This window comes from Taurulus bubalis (genome assembly GCF_910589615.1).
Source record: "Taurulus bubalis genome assembly, chromosome: 14".
NCBI classification, from domain to species: Eukaryota; Metazoa; Chordata; class Actinopteri; order Perciformes; family Cottidae; genus Taurulus; species Taurulus bubalis.
The window spans coordinates 5,279,289-5,298,847 of NC_136602.1; the positions used below are offsets into that span (position 1 = coordinate 5,279,289).

General features: G+C 43.7%; 1 protein-coding gene across 1 annotated transcript in view; it reads left to right on the top strand.

The window, feature by feature from the left end:
* Nucleotides 1–906: 906 nt before the first annotated feature.
* The window catches only part of LOC306746882 (protein kinase C epsilon type-like), a gene marked incomplete at both ends in the record, with an annotated part of 48,991 nt that continues 30,338 nt past the window's right edge, over nucleotides 907–19,559 (top strand). The window contains 2 exons of the mRNA XM_079229864.1: nucleotides 907–1,254; nucleotides 19,219–19,282. Coding sequence (XP_079085990.1) covers nucleotides 907–1,254; nucleotides 19,219–19,282 — 412 coding nt within the window. The remainder of the gene's footprint in view (nucleotides 1,255–19,218; nucleotides 19,283–19,559) is intronic.

A 19,559-nucleotide genomic window follows, 5' to 3' on the forward strand; every position in this document is an offset into this window, starting at 1 on the left:
GTCTCTTCTTCCTTTTTTTTGCATTCATCAAGCGGATGAATGGGCTTTTTATTTATGAATGAAGCTCATTCATGGAGTCCATATTGCAGAGGAATTTCTTCTTAGAAAGATGCACTTCACACCTGTTTTCCTGCATAACAGGGGGATGCAGCGGTGTCCAACCCTGCACGCGCTTCTGTCCAGCTCCACCTGGGGCGGATAGGAAGAGCCCTCCCCCATCTCTCCTCCTCTCCTCCTCTCCCCAAGCTGCTGCTCCAAAACCGCCTCCCTAGTCTGGGTTGCGTCGCACTCCCCCGTCTGTCACACCAGGCTCCGAGGAAATCTGACGTGTTTTTCGCATTTCCTGCACCAGAGAGAGAGAGAGAGAGAGAGAGCCAGAGGTATGTCCACGGGAAGTTAAGATCAACAGCTGTGGCTGAAACCAGGCCGAGCACCGAGGAACCTACCCGCCCAACCCGCCCCTCCTCTCCGGGTTGTCCGCGCCGTCCCAGCCGCTGTCTGGTCGCAGCGGTCCGGGCTCGAACACACATCCCTCCCGGTGCGGCACACGCAGCCCATCTGCAGCGGCGCGCGGCGCAATGCAACACGGGCCGGTGCGTTCAGGTCCCTCCGCTGCTGCGTGTTTATTCTCAACCCTCGGAAGTAAAGACAACGGGACTGACCGAGGGTCACCTGGGGGGGCTTTTGCTCGTTTGTTTTTTGTGCTGACTGTTGGGAGTTCGTGTTTCTTCCGTATTTGGAGCATATTCGACATGTGTATGTGTTAAAAAACAACAACAACAACAGTATCTGCGTGGAGGACCACCGGTTGAACAGAGCCGCTGTTATTCTGTCGGAGGTCCCATCAGAGAGGCTGTGACCCCCCCCCCCTCTTCCTCCTCCTCCTCCTCCTCACGCCGCGCAGCCATGGTGATCTTCAACGGGATGCTGAAGATCCGGATCCGCGAGGCGCTGGACCTGAAGCCCACGGCGTGGTCCCTGCGTCACGCCGTGGGCCCCAAGACCCCGAGCTTCCTGCTGGACACGTACATCGCCCTGAACGTGGACGACTCGCGCGTGGGCCAGACGTCCACCAAGCAGAGGACCAACAGCCCCGCGTGGAACGACGAGTTCACCACGGAGGTCCACGACGGCCGGCGCATCGAGCTGTCGGTCTTCCACGACGCGCCGATCGGCTGCGACGACTTCGTGGCCAACTGCATCATCCAGTTCGAGGACATCCTGCACAACGGGAGCAAGCACTTCGAGGACTGGGTAAGAAGGATGTGACACGCAGGCACGTCACCTCGTGAGATGTACAATAACAGAGCTGCAGCACATGCTCATCCACACTATGGAGACGCTTCTCTATCGATCCATTCTTTTATTTTTTTTTGTGTGTGACTGTGTTTAAAATAGCTTGTTTTGTCTCTGACCCAAATAGATTTGGTTATTAATAATAATATTATAATGTCACATACAAAAGAGGACACAAAGTGCTGTGCAGTTAAAAAACTCAGTAAAAACACATTCAAAGATGGAGGAGTACAAAAAAGACAATGACAATAAATAAATAAAAACAGATAAAACAGATAAAAGGCAGGTCATAAAAGGTATTTAAAGCAAACGCCAGCGTAAACAGGTAGGTCTCGAGTTGTTTTTGAAAAGAAATCACTGAATCAGCATCGGTCAGATGACTTTCAGATGAGACATTCTGCTCATATTTTGAGCATATATATTCATTTTAATTCAGATTCATGAGTCCATATAGCAACAAACACAAATACAACAACAATACATAAAATACAAAACGAGGACACAGGTCTAATCTAATAAATCTTGAAACTATATTTTAGTATAAGACATGGCCATACACCATTAACCAATAACACAGGACCCATCTTGGCTATCTAATCATTTTAGGGGCCACATATTAAAAAATGATTTAACAATCAATCAAATTGACACCTAGCCTGAGCCCTATTTGGACCCTTAAAGGTCTGGGGCCCCTCTCTGGGCCCTTTCATGTAATCCAGCATTGCCTCAGAGAAGCTTAAACCACTGAATGAACGCACTTTAGCTTAATAAACAATTACTCACCTACGCAAAATTGTTCATTTTAATTTGCTTTTGATCAGCCAAACGATTAACTGAAGAGAGTTTCAGCCGTACAACATTACAAAATAAAGTCCTTCAGTAGAGAATGTAATAAAACGTACTTGAATAACAGCAAACTAAGGCAGGAACGTGTGTTTCCATATAGAAGCCCAGGGATAACAAAAAGATGAAAGTGTCATTATTATGAGCTATTACATACATTTCTTAGTCACCTCTTCATAAGTATATCTCAGTCGTGATATCTCATGATAATGACTATCCATGGATCAATATATATATTATTATTATGCCCAAAGAACATGCGTCTTTAAAGCAGCATTAAATCCATTTACTTTAGAGCGACCTGGACACACAGCACCGACGTGAGCAAACAGTTGTATTTACACATTCAGCAGACACACGGCAACATTATCATTCATGGGAAGTCTCCTTGTTCTCTCTCTCTCTGTGTCGCTGCTTTTCGGTCCTCTGTAATGCAGAGAACCAGAGGAGGAAAGTGGGGAAATTGTCTGAAAATCGGCCTCTGGGTCCCGTGCTATAGTGAAGCTGTGGGCTGTGAAACCTGGAGGTATCACGGAGCATCTTGCAGGATTTCTGCAGAGTAAACATTGTTGTCCTGCAAGTCTCGCGGGGGGGAAATCCACACAACAGGAGTCACCGCGCACTCACATGCACACGCACAGAGTTTAGGTCCTGTTACCTTTGGTTGTGCTCCTGTCGGACGGACCAGTGACCCACAAAAGAGGGTCACTGGAGGGCGTGGTCAGAGGCCGCAATGTATACACGATACGCAGCGGCACCAAGAGAAGCCGCTCATTGTTGTCTGAAGCTGCCGAAGCGGACGGATGTTTGAGTGTATTATTGATGAGGCCATCAGGTCCATTAGAGAGAGAGGGAACAGGACGAAAGAGAGGGCGATGATGAAACAGGGGGAGGACTGGATGGAGGAAATAAAGTGAAGCGACAGTAAAGATTTTGGGAAGCGGATGAAAGCGACTCCTGGTTGACGTTGAGGTGGGTGTGTCACACACCCCTGAACCGTGTTGGCATCCTGGGACGTTCCACTAAAGGGGGCAGTGTGGCAAACAGTATTTTTGAGACTTAATTATAGTTTTTAAGGCCTCGAATTGATTTCATGTCAGAAGACTCGGTTCTCATTCACCTGGAGGTCGAACATGTCTGGACTTAAGCTGCAGCACGTATTCCGTCATCTCAGACAGAGAAAACACGTGACGTCACCTTGAGGGAACTGAGCGGTTCGGTGTGCTTTCCCGGTGAGCGACGCACCGAACGGGTTTTCATTGTCTCCAAGAACGTCGTCTCCGAAGCCTCCCGACCTTTCTCACAAAGCAGCGTCTAGTTTAGCGAAGATTCTTTTTTTAATTTAATTTTGATTTACCAAACATGCTGCCAAGTAATGTTGAGGTCGGCGTAAAGTTGCCCGGTGCTGCCGCTGTGCAACTGTGAAGAAGACAGAGATGAAGGCGTGGCCGCACCAAACTTGTGCAAAAAAATAAACATAAGCGTGCTAATTATTTTTTTTTTAAATGTGCTGAAAACAGTTGGATAAGAATACCATGAACAACTCTTAAAGACAGTCAATCGAAACAAACCTGTGATGGTTGCAGGACCGTAATAAGCTCGTCCAACCATGTTCATGAAGTCTATAATGTTTAAGTTCATTATGATAGTTTTTTGTGTAGCTGTGTCCAGTGTTGGGGTAGTTACTCAGAAAAAGTAACTAGTTACACGTTACTTCTGAAAATTGTAACTAGATTACTTTACTAGTTACTGCATTTGAAAAGTAACTTCACTACTAGTTACTTTACTTTCCATTGTTTTAAGCAAATGTCCAAATTAACTGCACAATTTCATGGACAAACATCATGGCCCTTTCATCACTTTATTTTCAATAATAATTTATTATTATTAATTAATATAATTTCCAATAATAATAATCGCGCGAGTCACACGACACTTCCTGCATGAACAATCTACCGTAAACGTCGGGTTTCGAGCCGCTACTACCTTCGGTCAGAGTCCCCGTTAGCTCCCCGCTGTAGCCGGCTGGGGCTCCTGCTAGCGCTCCGTCACTTCCCCGCTAACTTCCCCGCTAACTTCCGCTAGCTCTCCGTTAACTTCCGCTAGCTCCCCGAAAACCACCGGAGATAGCGGGACCAGGCTCAACACCCGACTTGGGCATAGGGGTCGCGGGCAGTAGCAGCAGCAGCGCTAGCTAGCAGCTTGTTGCTATCGTTCATGCAGGAAGGGTCGTGTGACTCGCGCGCCACTGAAAGAGAACTTTTCGGACTGGTAGGAATGGCTTGGCTAACGCAGGAAAGCGCGTTACTGAGGTCTAGTAAAGTAGTGTAGTTACCAATATTTTGAGTGTAATGCGTTACTTTACTTCGTTACCTATAATAGTAATATCGTTACTGTAATCCGTTACTTTGTAACTCGTTACCCCCAACACTGGCTGTGTCCACCTCAACATGTGCCATAGGGCATGAAACCCTCTCTGGGATTCGAACACCTGTAGTTCTCCGCTACCAATGACTTCCACAGCCTCGCACTCCAGCGTGGAAGAGACAAGGTGTCATGTGGGACGACTGAGATCTTGTTGACTCGGCTTATGCACAAGGCTTTTAAACCTCCGAGAATATCCTGTGAATGACCTCACTCTTCCATAATTGATGTGCTAATTGACTTTAATCACAGTTACAAAACCCAGTGTTAGAGAGAATACGCAGGCTGGAGGCCTTTCAGAATAAGATGCCGTATCCACAGATAGTTGACTGAACTTAAGTTTCTCACCTTGCTGAAAGGAGTGTACAAAAAACAAGTGGAGCACTCAGTTCAGTGTGGATCCAATCTCTGCTTTACTTCCTTTCATCTTCTGACCTTGCCTCAGCAAAAAAAATAAAAAACTTGTCTGTAAACGTCTCAGACTCTCTCGGGTCCAGAGTGAACAAATACAAAAAAGTTGATTCTATCCGAAGATAAAAGCTGACGTCGAAGGGCACTCTTCATCTTCTCTTCATCTTCTCTTCTGGGTTTTTGGCTTTCACCAACATTTCATGTCGTTCAATGACAATATATATATATATATATATATATATATATATATTGTGATGATCCGGATGTAGGAGCCGTGCTCAGTGTTGCCATCAGGCTGACGAGGAATTACTTGACCCAGAACCAGATTGTAAAGCTCCTGAATACGAGGGGATTAATTGCTATTACATGTGTGCTCAGGCTGCAGATTGTTGTCTGGAAAGATCCCATACAAAAGAAGTAGATTTTTGTACTTATTAGACTTATATAATAATATAATGATGATCAAAGCCTCATGGCAATGCACAGTGTTGCTACGTTAAAAGACATACTGAAACTACCCAAGTAGAGGATCCTGACGTTTCAGTATTTTAAAGTAAAAAATACACAATATTCAGAACAGGTGACTCAGCGATAGTTTTGTCTTCCAGGAAGTGAGACTTTCACACAGGGAGAGTGCTTAGTCAGCACATTGTTCTTCTATCATATTTCATTGTCAAGCGGGGGAGAAAACGTTTTCTTTCTCGAAACAATTTAGTCGATTACTTCACAGTCTTATAAATTGGAAGTGCATCCCTCCTGGAACACACATGCCAAAGCTTGTTCAGAGAGCTTCTGGCCAGCAACAGAAAGTGCGTTGTTTCGAGTAAAAACACCCTCCAATTGTAGCCTCTTGAGTGCTTGAATGCTTGAAAAGAAATTCAGCGGAGTCAGTAAAACGTTTCAGCCGCACTCAGGCTTTTCAGTTTAAGAAAAACAGGTTCATCCGGGGTCAGAGTAAAAGTCCTACTGCCCTCGAACGCTCCACCAGCTCCTGGTCCTGCTGTTCGTTCCCTGATAACACTTTCCTTTTCATCTTCAGCACAGATGAAGTCTGTATTCTTGGGGACTTAAACAGCGTGGCCCAAGAACAGCACATGCACTCGTCCGATTATCCATTTTTAAATCTAATAACAACCGAAGCGTTTCGTATTATTCGGCCTATCAGGAGAAAGAGTCTCTGAGCTAAAACGCTTCCGTTCTCTCTCAGTCTGGGAGTAGAGAAGTATCAGCTGGTCCTCAGTTAACGAGAGAGCGTGTGAACAGCAACCGTAAACTCATGTTATGACAAGTAAAAACATTTTTTTTTTTAAAAACAACCTCCAAAACTGTCGTGCCTGCACAAGGCCCGTCGCCAATCACCTCCAGCAGAAAATGATACCCGGTTACATTGTTAGCCAAACAAAGCCCACCACACACACACACACACACACACACACACACGTATAGTAAACCCACATCTCAGAGATGTGACGCTTGTCATGTTGCTTTAATTTGCCTCATCGATACACCTTAATAATCCTCTCCTGGTGTGCAGGAACGTGCTTTGGTTGGACTGTGGTATACATCATTAAAAAGTGCAGTACTTTTTGGGTTGTTGTTGTACCAACTGGAATGTATCTGTGGCATTAATTAAGAAAAAACACGTCTTTGACCCCCCCCGTGTAGTAAAATTGAACACTAGTTTTCCTGAAGGTGTTCCTGAAGGTTGAAGCTTAAAATACATAAAAAATATTTTCCTCATTCATTTGAAAGTTTTAGAGAAAAAACATATTGATAACTAATCATTTTGGTGTTGTTCCAAAATGTCCGCTAATGATATTATAACAATGTTTAAACATAAACCTTACACACAACACAGAAGCCCCCCCCCCCCTTCTTCCCACCCAAAGAAAACGCGTAATAACAAAAAGCCCATCTAACGGGCCGGTTTGATTTCCAGTTATACCGGGTGAGCCTCAGTTTCGGTTGAGATTTGGAGAGAACGGAAAAAGAACGAGAAGGAGAGACAAAGAGAGACAGAGAGAGAGAAACCCCCCCCAAAAAAACATGCAGCAACTTGATGTCTCCGAGATCCGAAAAGGCGATCGGATCACGGATCTCTGATGTTCATGTGGAGGCAGCCGCCTTGTTCCAACTTGCCATTAAAGAGAGCAGCGAAGAGGGAAAACATGTTTTTTCTTAGCAATACCGCCGGGGACAAGACTGCAGGAATGATGGCTTTTTCAATTAAATGTTTTGTTCCTGCATGACGGCACGGAGCGCATTAAAGCAGAACGTCTCCAAATGCCGTTGTTTCAGTATGAACATCTTACCATGCTGGTGAGCCTTAAAACGAGCATACAAGTGCTTTTTATATTTGCTTTCTAGTGACCCGGAGACTTGTGACCTTATATCTTCATCGTATTACCCGAGGCTAGTCTAACGCTGGTCCACCTCTAAAGGTCTCGAAAGGTTTTCGACTCAACTGGGAATGAATGTCAAGCGAACTGGAGCGAAGACACTGTAAATATGAAAGCAGGATGAATGTCGGCGTCAGGGAGGAACCTGATAATCTGGAAGCGTACTAATCCCTCCCTCTTTTCTTTGCTCTGTCTGCACCTCTCACATTGTATATTCCCCCGATCGGTGGGGCCTTTCCGAGAGAACACACTCTATCTCACACACACACACACACACACACACACAGTCAGCTTTGACTGACGGGGTTAGCAAGTGCGACACGGCTACAAGTTCCATGTCAATGAGGGCCACCACACACACACACACACACACACACACACACACACACTGTGTGGCAGTGGCTGTTCTGTCCAGTCATCTGAGGAATGTGCTGCAGATCTCATTGCAAAAGACGTTCATGCACCAGCAAGAGCATGAGAGCAGCTTTTTTTTCTTCCTGTTGTTGCAGTGCTTCTGGAGCTGACGAGGGTTCCCTGTCTTTTCTGTCGTCAGTCAATGGGAGCAGAGCGCTGAAAAAAGCTTCGACAAAACACTTAAAAAAAAATGTAACTGAGGCAATTAACCTTTAAGATGACATGACCGTTTATACCAAGTTAGCTATCTACTTTTTTTTTTATATGTGTGTTTTGTTGCAAAATAATGAGCTGGACTACTTAATGCCAATATTTGATCTTTTTTTATTTATTTGAATTTATAGTTTTGCATCAATGTGACAAAGTACCTTGATTTGTCAGGTGTTTAATTGAATTCCAGAAAATGTAATACAGCATACATCGATCTCTTTAAGGATTTAATTTCTCCCTTTGCTGCTCCTAACATACAATGAGTATTCAAAAACTGTCTGACAGTATCATAAAATATCTTGTTTATCAACTTATTTCAGCCCCTCATTGCTGCATAAACCAGCCAAATTACCGTAATTACAATTAGCTCAACATCGACACGTTTGCATGTGAATTCATCAGTAACAACCAAACAATACATACGTATTATGTGAACATTCAACATGTGAATGTACACTTCTTGCACCAGCACTTATTTCCGTTTCACAAAGTATTTTCCCCCTGTGGGTTTTTAATACTCATACTGCATTGATCCTGGCTCCTGATAGCGGCCGCTGTCCTGCGTCACATTGAACAGATAGCGATGACGTTGGTGCTGCAGGTGGATCTGTGAGAACAGAGGAAAGGGGCCCGGCATCACACACACACACACACACCAGTATTGTTTGTTTACACCCCACTGCTCCAGGAAGTCGGTCCCACTAGCGCCTCCTTTCCCCCGCGAAAAGATGGCGAGAGACGCTGCGTGTCGCCTGAACCCGGCATTAAAGATTCACTTCCAACATGGTCGTCACCACGCAGTTTTGTTTTGGAGCCTCTCTGTAAACTCGCATGAAGAGGAAGTGCTCCGGCCTGCTCTCTTCTTGACCCTGGAAGGGCCGTGTGTGTGTGTGTGTGTGTGTGTGTGTGTGTGTGTGTGTGTGTGAGAGTCTAATAATAGAGCCAGTGTGTCTGAGTCACACGGTAGGCCCTACTTCCTGTTTTCAGCCATCCCAAGTTTACTTCCCAGGGAAGAGAATGGAAGAGGGACAGAGGGACGGCTCCTCAGGTATAATATTCTATATATATATATATGTATATATATATATATGGAAATATAGACCTTTCATAAAGCACATGTAATCTTTAATACAGATCTAATCGCCTCTGCAAATCAGTCCTTCAAATCTTCTCGAATATAGTTTTTCTTTAGTGTCCAACAGGGGTTACACACTGTGTGTGTGTGTGTGTGTGTGTGTGTGTGTGTGTGTGTGTGTGTGTGTGTGTGTGTGATATTGTTTTTATTCAAGTAAGTGGAGAAAACCATGAGAATTCTTCTCAGGAATCTTTTTTGTTTTTGCTTTTATCTCTTCAAATATTCGGCCCAAAAGCACTTGTTCCTCGATCCATTGCTGAAATAAAGGAGCTATACGTGGAAATACTGCTTCCAGATCATCTGCTGACTGTGTGAGGGAAAGCCCACAGAGTGCCCTGTCAGCATAAACAATGTTATCTGGGAGATACCCCGGTACATCAGGTACATTATGTGGAGGAGGAGAGAGGAGAAGTCTGACTCTGCTGCAGTCGGCCTAATGAAGTTTATAAATCACAGTTCCAAGTGAAGAGGTCAAGCGTCTGTGGAATGTCTGCAACATAAATCACCGGTGAGCGCCGCACGGCAGAATTAAACTTAGCGAGGAGACGTCTCCGTTTCCTCACAAACAGGATGAGAGGAGAGAAAACACCCTGTCACTCTACACGCACACACACATACACACACACACACACACGCACACACGGGTACATTTATAACACATGAGATGAAAACCCTTTCGTAATAATCCTCTGTACGGTGCTTCTTTAAGTGCCTTACAAAGTTCCCTCAGTTTGGTGTTGGAGCTGTGAGTAGTTAACACCAGTTTAGATCACAAAATATTAGAATAAATTCATGTTTCAGTCATTTCTTTTCAGCTAAAACCAGTTTAGATCACAAAATATTATGATAAATGAACGTTTCAGTCATTTCTTTTAAGCTGAAACTGCTTTAGATCACAAAATATTATGATAATTGAATGTTTTAGTCATTTCTTTTAAGCTAAAACCAGTTTAGATCACAAAATATTATGATAATTGAATGTTTCAGTCATTTCTTTCAAGCTAAAACCGCTTTAGATAAATTAATATTATGATGAATTAATGTCTCATTCTTTTTTTAAAGCTAAAACTGTGTTTTTCATGCTAAAAAAGCCCAACATTCTCCAGTTTCAGCTTCTTGAATGTGAGGATTTGCTGCTTGTCGTTGCCGGATGGTAACTGGAATTCTTTTGGGTTTTGGTTCGATGGTCTGATCAGAATTCAGAGGGCGTTTTGCAATATTTTCTGATATTTTACAGGCAAAACAATTGATTGGGGTAAACAATGATAGTTATTATCGTTAGTATGCACCCCGACTGAAAATACCTGCATGCCAGTGACGTAGTCCTCATGCAACACAACTAAATGATCTTATTACATTTACACATCTTGTCAGTTACACTAAAACTTAGTCTGATTGGCATTTAAAATGTATTTTTTTAAAAACCTTATCTAAATACATTTGCCAAGAGCTTTGCCTGAATGAAAATATCTAAAACTGACAAAATTGGGCTGGAAGACGCGCTGCACGTTCACTTTCACGCTCGCGTGAGCGCATTTTGTCGGTAAGTGGCTTGAGCTGAAGATTCAAGATAACTCCCAGGTCTCCTCTCTGTAATCCCCCCGGGATGTCTCTCTCTCTCTCTCTCTCTCTCTCTCTCTCTCTCTCTCTCTCTCTCTGTGTTTATCTGTAGGTCTCTTTGAGGATGCACGCAGCCCCATGACTTGACAAAGGCTCACATGATGCCGTGAGAGCTTCGGGACGGCTCTCGCTCTCTGTGTCTCAAAAGGAATGCGTCTCGGCGTGATCTAGTTCAGACGGAGCTCCAAAAGCCTCGGTGGACAACATGTGACGTTCATGGTTCAATCTGTGAATGAACCTCTGTCAGAGAAATAAACCTTAAAGGTCCCTAAACATGTCCACACACACACACACTTCCTTTTCCTGGGGCACCTGATGATTATCCTCTTTTTTATCTTGAACCTTGGGCACAGATTAGCCTTTGTACTTTATGATATTGTATTTTCTTGTTAACAGTTTCAATCAATCAAATGTGGCTTTCTAGGCCCCGGTGGGGTGGAGACCCCTGTGGACTCATCATGGCACCTTTTGATTGAAAAGGAGGGGGAGGGGAGGAGGGAGCCTCTGAGTGTGTGACAGAGGAATCTCCTGGTTATTTATGGTCGTGTGATTGTTTTTCCTCTGGCTCTGATTGGCTCGTACTAGCAGCCTCCTTTGCAGATGAAGAAGATCGGTTGGAAGGCCGGCCGGGTTAATGTTCCCAAACTCAGATGGCTTCAGTAGGATGGCCGCCGTCTTCTATCTATCGCACAGTTTCACCATATTGTATATTTTGTATTTTTCAATAATTGTTGGTGTTATCGAAAACGTATTTATTCGATACGTACTTCTTTACCGGACTGATGTGAGTTGGTGTGTTGGTGAGTGATCAGCTGAATGCACCAGATCAGACGTGTGTCATGTGGTGTGTTCAAGGCCTTCGGTGCAGGACTGCCTGTGCTCTGCATTGTGCTGTTTATAAAGGCAAGGCAGCCCAAGCATGGCTCTCTAAGAAGAGCTAATGGTCGACTAAAGCTGAGAGAAGGCCAATATGATACACTGTGTGTGTGTGTGAGACAATTAGTTTTTTAGACCTTGTAAAATGTTCTAGCAGAACACAAAGAGAACCGGAAAATACCAAGAAACAAGTCACAATGCAGGCTGGTGTGTGTTTGTGTGCACACGTGTGTGTACATGCACAAGTGTGTTCATACGGCATGTGTGTGTGTGTTTGTGCACGTCTGTGTGTGTGCGTGGCCGTGTACATGTGACCCCTGCAGTGGGGGCGAGTGAGCGGCCTCGTCCACTCATGCCGAGAGTGAGGGAGCAGTGAAGATGAGAGAGTGCAAAGATGATCAATATGGATGTACAAAGGAAAGCCTTGTGCTTCCTCCAGAGTGTTTAGGTTTTTCTAGAGTGAGCCCAGTTGGCGTATGGGCAATTTGGAAATGCAAAAAAAATATTTAAACTTCAAAGAGTTTGAATAAGAGATTCATTTACATTTTTATCCATAAACGATGCAATGGATGCATTTTGAAAATGTGATGGCTAATAGCAATTAGGAGCTGGGGCGGCACAGCGAGTCGGGCCCAGGGTTCGACTCCCGGCCTGGACGGCCCTTCTGTGTGGAGTTAGCATGTTCTCAATGTGTGGCCGTGGGTTCTCTCCAGGTTCTCCGACTTCCTCCCACAGTCCAAAGACATCGCAGCTTTTGATTAATTAGGTGTGAATCTGAGCGTGAATGGTTGTCTGTCTATATATGACCCCGACGCCCTCGTGACCCTGAACAGGATAAGCGGTTAGCAAAGATATTGTCACGCTCCTTTAGCTATGCTGCTAACATCTTCATGGAGTTACACACACTGTTACAGTAGCGTTTATGTGGGTTATACGGACAAAGAGAAGATTGCCGCTACAATATCTTTGACTATCTCCTCCTCCTCCCTCATCAACTCTTGCATGAGTCAGTTAGAGATTAATGCTCACTTCTCTCCTCCATCTCTCTTCCGTTGCACCGATCTCCATCTCCATCTGTGTGAAACCACAAGGAAACTTCAACTGCCGCTCTCTGTGCAGATGCACACGTGAACTCACATTTACAGCGCATGCAAACACCGGCAGAGAGGACCTTTTGTTTTAATAATAGAGATTTTGAATTCTAAAAGTGACGAATACGTGTGATATTCATTGATTTACACTTCCTCTACTGTACAATTAACTGAGGTCTTAGCTGTTCATATGAGACAGAGAAGCTGTGTGTGTGTGTGTGTGTGTGTGTGTGTGTGTGTGTGTGTGTGTGTGTGTGGCACCATAGCTGGCACGCTCACAATGCTGCAGCATCACTTATTCAACAGGGACAAATTAGGCATAGACAGACACGGCTAAACAGGAGGACAGGTCCGAGTGGCTGCAGACAGGAGGCTGTGTGTGTGTGTGTCTGTTTGTTTGAAGTAGAGACCATCTGTATAAAATTATCCTCCAGTACCTGAACGTGCGTGTGTGTGTGTGTGTGTGTGTGCTGCATCTCATCTGTTCTGCTCGTGGCTGGTTTTCCTTTATTTATTTCTGTCCATTTGTTTCTCATAAGCTGACTAACACATCGGCTGCAAAGGGTGTTCCTCTCGGTGAGTCCATTACGGCTGCATCCTGTGGGTTATTTCAAGGTGCACTCAGCCGTTTGCTCTCTTTTAGAGGTGCAGTTTCTCTCTTGACCAGTCTTTCTATTGTTGTGAGGACTCTTATTTTCTTTTCTTTTCTCTGACTTGTAAGACCTCGAGATTAGAGTGAGGACATTTTTGGAAAGTGAGGCAAATTTTTCCAGTCCTCAATTTGTGGTTAAAATGCCAATCAGTTGATTAGACATGGTTAGTTGGTACAAACTGTTGTATAATGTCGCCGGTGGCTTTTGGAGGAGCTTCGTCAAGCCTGGGAAAACAACTCAGGACTGGATTTATTTGAATCATTCTTTTTTTTATATTCTAATCTCTCTCTTGCAAGTCCGCAAACGTCATTAAAGTCGTTGATTTTTTTATGGTATCAAAAACAGTCAGAAAGTTGCAACTGAATGTCAGTCAGGGTTGTAAGCTTCTTTCCTTCTTTAAAAAATGTAAAATCTTGATTTAAATCATAATTTTGCTTCTCTCAGACTTAAAATGCCGGAGGCAAAGTCTCGCAAAAGTCAGATATTGCATGTGACGAATGATTCCCTGCCCTTTACGAGGCGCTATTTCAATGAGGGTCCTCACAAGTATAGCAGTTCAAACGCGTGTGTGTGTCTGTGAAGGGTCTGCAGTGTGTCACTCCACAGAGGCCGTGTGCTCTCTGTCACTGAGGACAGATAAAACACAATGTCCTCCCTGTTCTCTCTTTCTCTCTCTCTGTGTGCGTCTCACTCATTCTTTTTTTTTTTTTTTTTTTTTACAGATTTCATTTTCAGATTGTTTTTCTTCGAGCTTCCTTGTCCCCGCTGAGGCTAAAACACACGTGACACCTCGTCCCCTCCATCCTCCTCTTGTTCTCTGGTAAACAAGCGCCGTGTCGAGGTGGAAACCCACAAGTTGTGGAAAAAAAAAACGCGCGTAGACTCTTATGAGACGCCGTTAACGGCCCTGGTAGTGGTAGAGGCCTGTCAATCACAAGGAAGCCACGCCCCCAAAGCAGACCCTGCTTTACTCAACAGACATCATGTTGCATTGAAGAAGACTTAAGACTAGAGATCATACACCATCCACTCATGTTTACAATGTTTACTGAGGGAATCAATCAAGTGAGGAGTAGAGTCATCTTCTCATAGACTTCTATACAACCAGACTTCTTTTGTCTGTCGCCATATTTAGAGGCATATGTTTCTTAGTTGACATTCTTTATTTGAACCTGTCAGATGAGAAGCTTGAGGTTAAAAAAGTGTGTGAGTGTGTGTGTGTGTGTGTGTGTGTGTGTGTGTGTGTGTGTGTGTGTCCAAATTGAATCTTAGCCAAAAGTTCAACAAAGTCATGTGCTTTCACTTCAACCATAACAGACTGTGGGTTTGTTTGTGTATTGTGTGTGTGTGTGTGTGTGTGTGTGTGTGTGTGTGTGTGTGTGTGTGTGTGTGTGTGTGTGTGTGTGTGTGTGAGTGTGTGAGAGACAGAGTTGGCAGGTGTGGACAGGACGCATCACTTGTCGAAGGGCGTTTCATTTTAGGAAAGGAACTGTCACTACACCCTCACACACACACACACACACACACACACACACACAATCACAATTTGGCTTGCTGTCAATTAACCTCAATTGACACGGTTGTACTTCAAACGCGTGCTGAGTCTCTGGTGCATCGAATCAAGCGCCTCCTCATCACAAGTGAACTCTTGGACCGATCGCATCACACCAAACATTTTTGCATTTTACAACACACGCAGCGGAGAGTGTAACTGTATGTCCTGTGCGGGAATGAATCCTTTTCATTTTGGTTACAGGCAGTGGTGGCGTTGTTAGTTATTTATGAAAGTTTAATTTCATAGGTTTGTGGCTTTAAAACGACACAGATTGCATGTGAAGGAGCAGGATTTAAAAATGGGTTTCTCTATTAGTTACATTCATTGTGACAGTCAATTTACTGTTGATTAAAGTATAATAAATACATATTTTTTTCCAACACACACACACACACACACACACACACACACACACACACACACACACACACACACACACACACACACACACACACACTGTGCTTCAGATACTGGTAGGGCGGATTTAGGGAAAACCTGCTCAATTGAGTTAAAACCTGCAATTTAATTTGCGTCTCTGCGTGTGTGTGTGTGTGTGTGTGTGTGTGTGTGTGTGTGTGTGTGTGTGTGTGTGTGTGCGCATCTGCTTGTGTGTGTGTGTGTGTGTGTGTGTTCCCCATACATGAGCGCACAGTTTCAGGATGTTCTCAAAAAAGCTAAATCAATTTGACTTTGTTTCCATGTAGAGTAACACGCAACACACACACACACACACACACACACACACACACACACACACACACACACACTAGTACTGGCAGTGTACCACATGATGAAGACCATGTGATGTTGGAAGTAACAGTCCTGGACCTGCAAAATCAATCTGTGGACATACATCGGTAGTCATTAACGGTATTATCATGTGATATTTTGACTGTAGACGTGTATGGTCTATTTTAACATACAAATACTGCAGGGACAAATAAGAGCGTATTATATTTGGTAGACTGTGTGTTGCAGTTCTGTGGTAGTGAAACAAAAGAAAGAAAGGGGAGCTGTTTATTGTCCAAGTGGTCAACCACGGTACTGCAACTAAAATGTCCTTATAGCTGTTTTCTCCATCGATCACCTGTAAAACTGTCAGTTAATACTCATTTTCATACAATGATCTGCAACAAAAGTTTTGCTTTAGAATCTAATTTTATATCGTATTCATCTCTTGTCAAAGTTACGTAAAAAATAAAAATAACAAAATGATTTAACACACAAACAAAAAAAAATGTACTGTACGCATACATGCTGCACTGTTTTTACAGACAGAGCGCATCCCTCCTGCCTGCCCTTCCTGTGACCTTTGACCAGGGAGGAGGAGTGTATCCGAGTTAGCACGCGGCAAAAGCAGTTACATGGACACACACACACGCGCGCACACACACACACGCATGCGCTGAAGGGCCTTTCCTTCCTCCGCCGGCTCTATATTTAGTGACATCTGCACCTGTGGGTCTGAGCGCGCTCAGTAAGCAGCTGATGAGTGGTGGGCTGTGACCTCAGAGGAAGGGAGGTGCTGTGTGTGTGTGTGTGTGTGTGTGTGTGTGTGTGTGTGTGTGTGTGTGTGTGTGTGTTTGGGGTCCACGCAGCTACTGCTTTATTAGTAGCTGAAAATATGGCGTTACTTTTCAGTTTTCATGAGTTCTCCTCTATGTATTGTTTAATTTCTCTGTCAAAAATCCACAGTGCTTCAGCAGGAGGCGTGCAGCTTATTATGTAATACTTTTGATTTATTACTTCAGCAAATAGCCCTAAGACATTTTCAACAATCCTGCACGGGATCCCTGTGCCCAAAGCAATGCCTTAAGATATCATATTGTTTATTATCTACTGGTTTACTATCTTCTCCACCTTATTTTGTCTCAACTATGTGTGGTTTCTCATCACAAGAGTCATCGTTCCTTCTCATAATTGATGCATTTAAATGATTTGATTTTTTTATATTTAAACGAAAAACAATGAGCCCCGTCTAGCTTCGTATTCTATGCCTCAATATACTCTGCAGTCCTTCAATAATAATCACAATGCAATCACTTTCCAGAAAACATTTTATGTGCAGACAATGCTATCCCTCTCTTTGACTGAAGCTTGGAACAAAACAGACCACATTGTGTGTGTGTGTGTGTGTGTGTGTGTGTGTGTGTGTGTGTGTGTGTGTGTGTGTGTGTGTGTGTGTGTGTGTGTGTGTGTGTGTGAGAGGGGGGTCGGTTTACACAAGGTTTATATTTTATTCTGTAAATCTCCTAATCTGGAATGCACTCTGTGCTCAATCTTAAAAAGTGCTATAAATAAATAAAATGACCAAAATAATAATAATAATTTCTTTCAGCAGAAGCCGGCTCCCTTCCCTTCTGCAATATACTCATGGTAATATTCTGCCACCCTCATCTGTCCATCTGCCACAACAACTTCCTTCCTTCCGCTGCGTCTTGTAGAAAATGCAGATGGATGGGAATAATCATCCTGTTAAACCTCTAAATGCTTTCGCTGTTCTGTCCCGCTTGATGATGAAGATCTATTAGCCGCCCCGACACAACACCATAAATACACATTCAAAAAACATGTTGTTCCTGGAAGAAGCCAAGATGTGAGAAGAGAGTATGTTAACAAACAAAACAAAATAAGTGCACCCCCCCCCTGCACTTTCACATTGGTACGAGCCAACAAACTTTCTCTGTCCTCCCCCTCATCCGTCTCTCTCTCTCTCTCTCTCTCTGCTTTCCATCTCCTACTGTATACATTACTGAACCCACGCCTGTTCGCCTTCGCTGCACCAAGTCTTCACTTAGTACTGTGCACTGTGCACTGTGCATGTGTGTGTGTGTGTGTGTGTGTGTGTGTGTGTGTAAATTATAAGAGGGGGGGGGGGGGGGGGGGGGGGTTATGGACGCTGTGGGTGGTGCAAGCTGCTGGTAGAAACTCTGTGAAGCCGATGCCCACTTGCTTTTCACGAGACAAACAAGATTGAATGCACTCGGGTACACACACACACACACACACACTTAAACTTTGTACACACACACACGCGTGCTGACTCTCGATAGAGTTCAGAGCAGCAGTTGTCTTCACTCCCTTGAGCTTCTGTCTGGTCCAAACACATTCTGACTCCAGTGTGCGAGAGGTGTGTATATGTGATGTGTGGGTGTGTGACAGGATATGTGTCAACCTCCAGTATGTGCTGTGAGTCCCACACCGCAGCGTGTGTGTGTGTGTGTGTGTTTTCCTCCAACCTTCTTTCTTCTACAGGTTACCACATCACCACCGTGTTATGTTGCAAGTGACACTGTGAGATTGATGGTGGTGTTGGTGTGTGTGTGTGTGTGTGTGTGTGTGTGTGTGTGTGTGTGTGTGTGTGTGTGTGTGTGTGCGTGTGTGTAGATGGTGTAAGATTTTGTTTATTTTTTATTTTTGCCGATATCAGTACATTGTGGAAAATGTATGCAAATACACATCAAATCATCATATTGATAGATTTATTTATCTTCTCACATTTTGGACTGTTGATTGGATGAAGACGAGCAATTTCGTGCAATTATCTTCAGATTGTTGTAAGAAGCAATTTTCACTATTTTCTGAAACAATTAATAGGGAGAAGAAGGAAAAAAAATCAGATTTATGGACAGTGGAAATAATCGTGAGACAGTCCTTTCCCTGAAGAAGATTTTGTGCATTTTAAATTTAAATTTGGGCACAAATAAAGAAATAAAATCTATGAAGAACTGCATGTTCTCGTAAACAATTGTGTGCTGTCGGTTCTAGCTGTGCTAGGAAGTAACTAAGTTCATTACGCTTTTGAGGTCCTTCATCATTTCCATGTTATGTAACTTCATACTTCAGGTTCACCACACCTCAGAGGGGAATATTGTACTTTGAACTTCTCACACAGATATAGAATCTCAAAATATTTTATAATATTTTAATTATCTGCATAGTCTAAATTGCAATGTGTGTGTGTGTGTGTGTGTGTGTGTGTGTGTGTGTGTGTGTGTGTGTGTGTGTGTGTGTGTGTGTGTGTGTGTGAAACTTAGATAGAGCACCTGGTGAAGGACTGTAGTTGTTGAATGCCAATAATAATAATAATAATAATTTATCAAGGTTAAAATGACGAGGCAGGTTTAGTTCTTGCTGCAGGACTGTGCATCTCTCTCCATGTGTTCTCTTTGTTTACAGTTGGATATGTCACTTCAATGCTATGGACAACTTGCCAACTTAAAAAAATGATCAAAATCATAACCTCATGCCCGTCCTCATCCTCTGTTTTCCGCCCCCTGTGTTTCTGCAGATCGACCTGGAGCCAGAGGGAAAGGTGTATGTTGTTATTGACCTGTCAGGGTCTTCAAGTGAAGGTGAGAGAACTCAGACTCGCTGTTATCTGTCACACCGTCGTCTTGCTCTCTTGTTTCCCTCTTTTTCTGTTTAATGACACAAAAGAGCTGTTGCGTAATGGTGCCGGAAAAGCTTTTAGCCTAAAGTGACACCTCGGTCATCTCTCTCTCTCTGGATTATCTGATGCAGGATTCAGTTTTCTGTTGAGCCATTTGGGCTTTCACAGCTAACAGTAGCTACTGAGGTCCTCTGATTTTTACTCCAGAAAACTGATGTTGCCACATTCAGAAATATCAA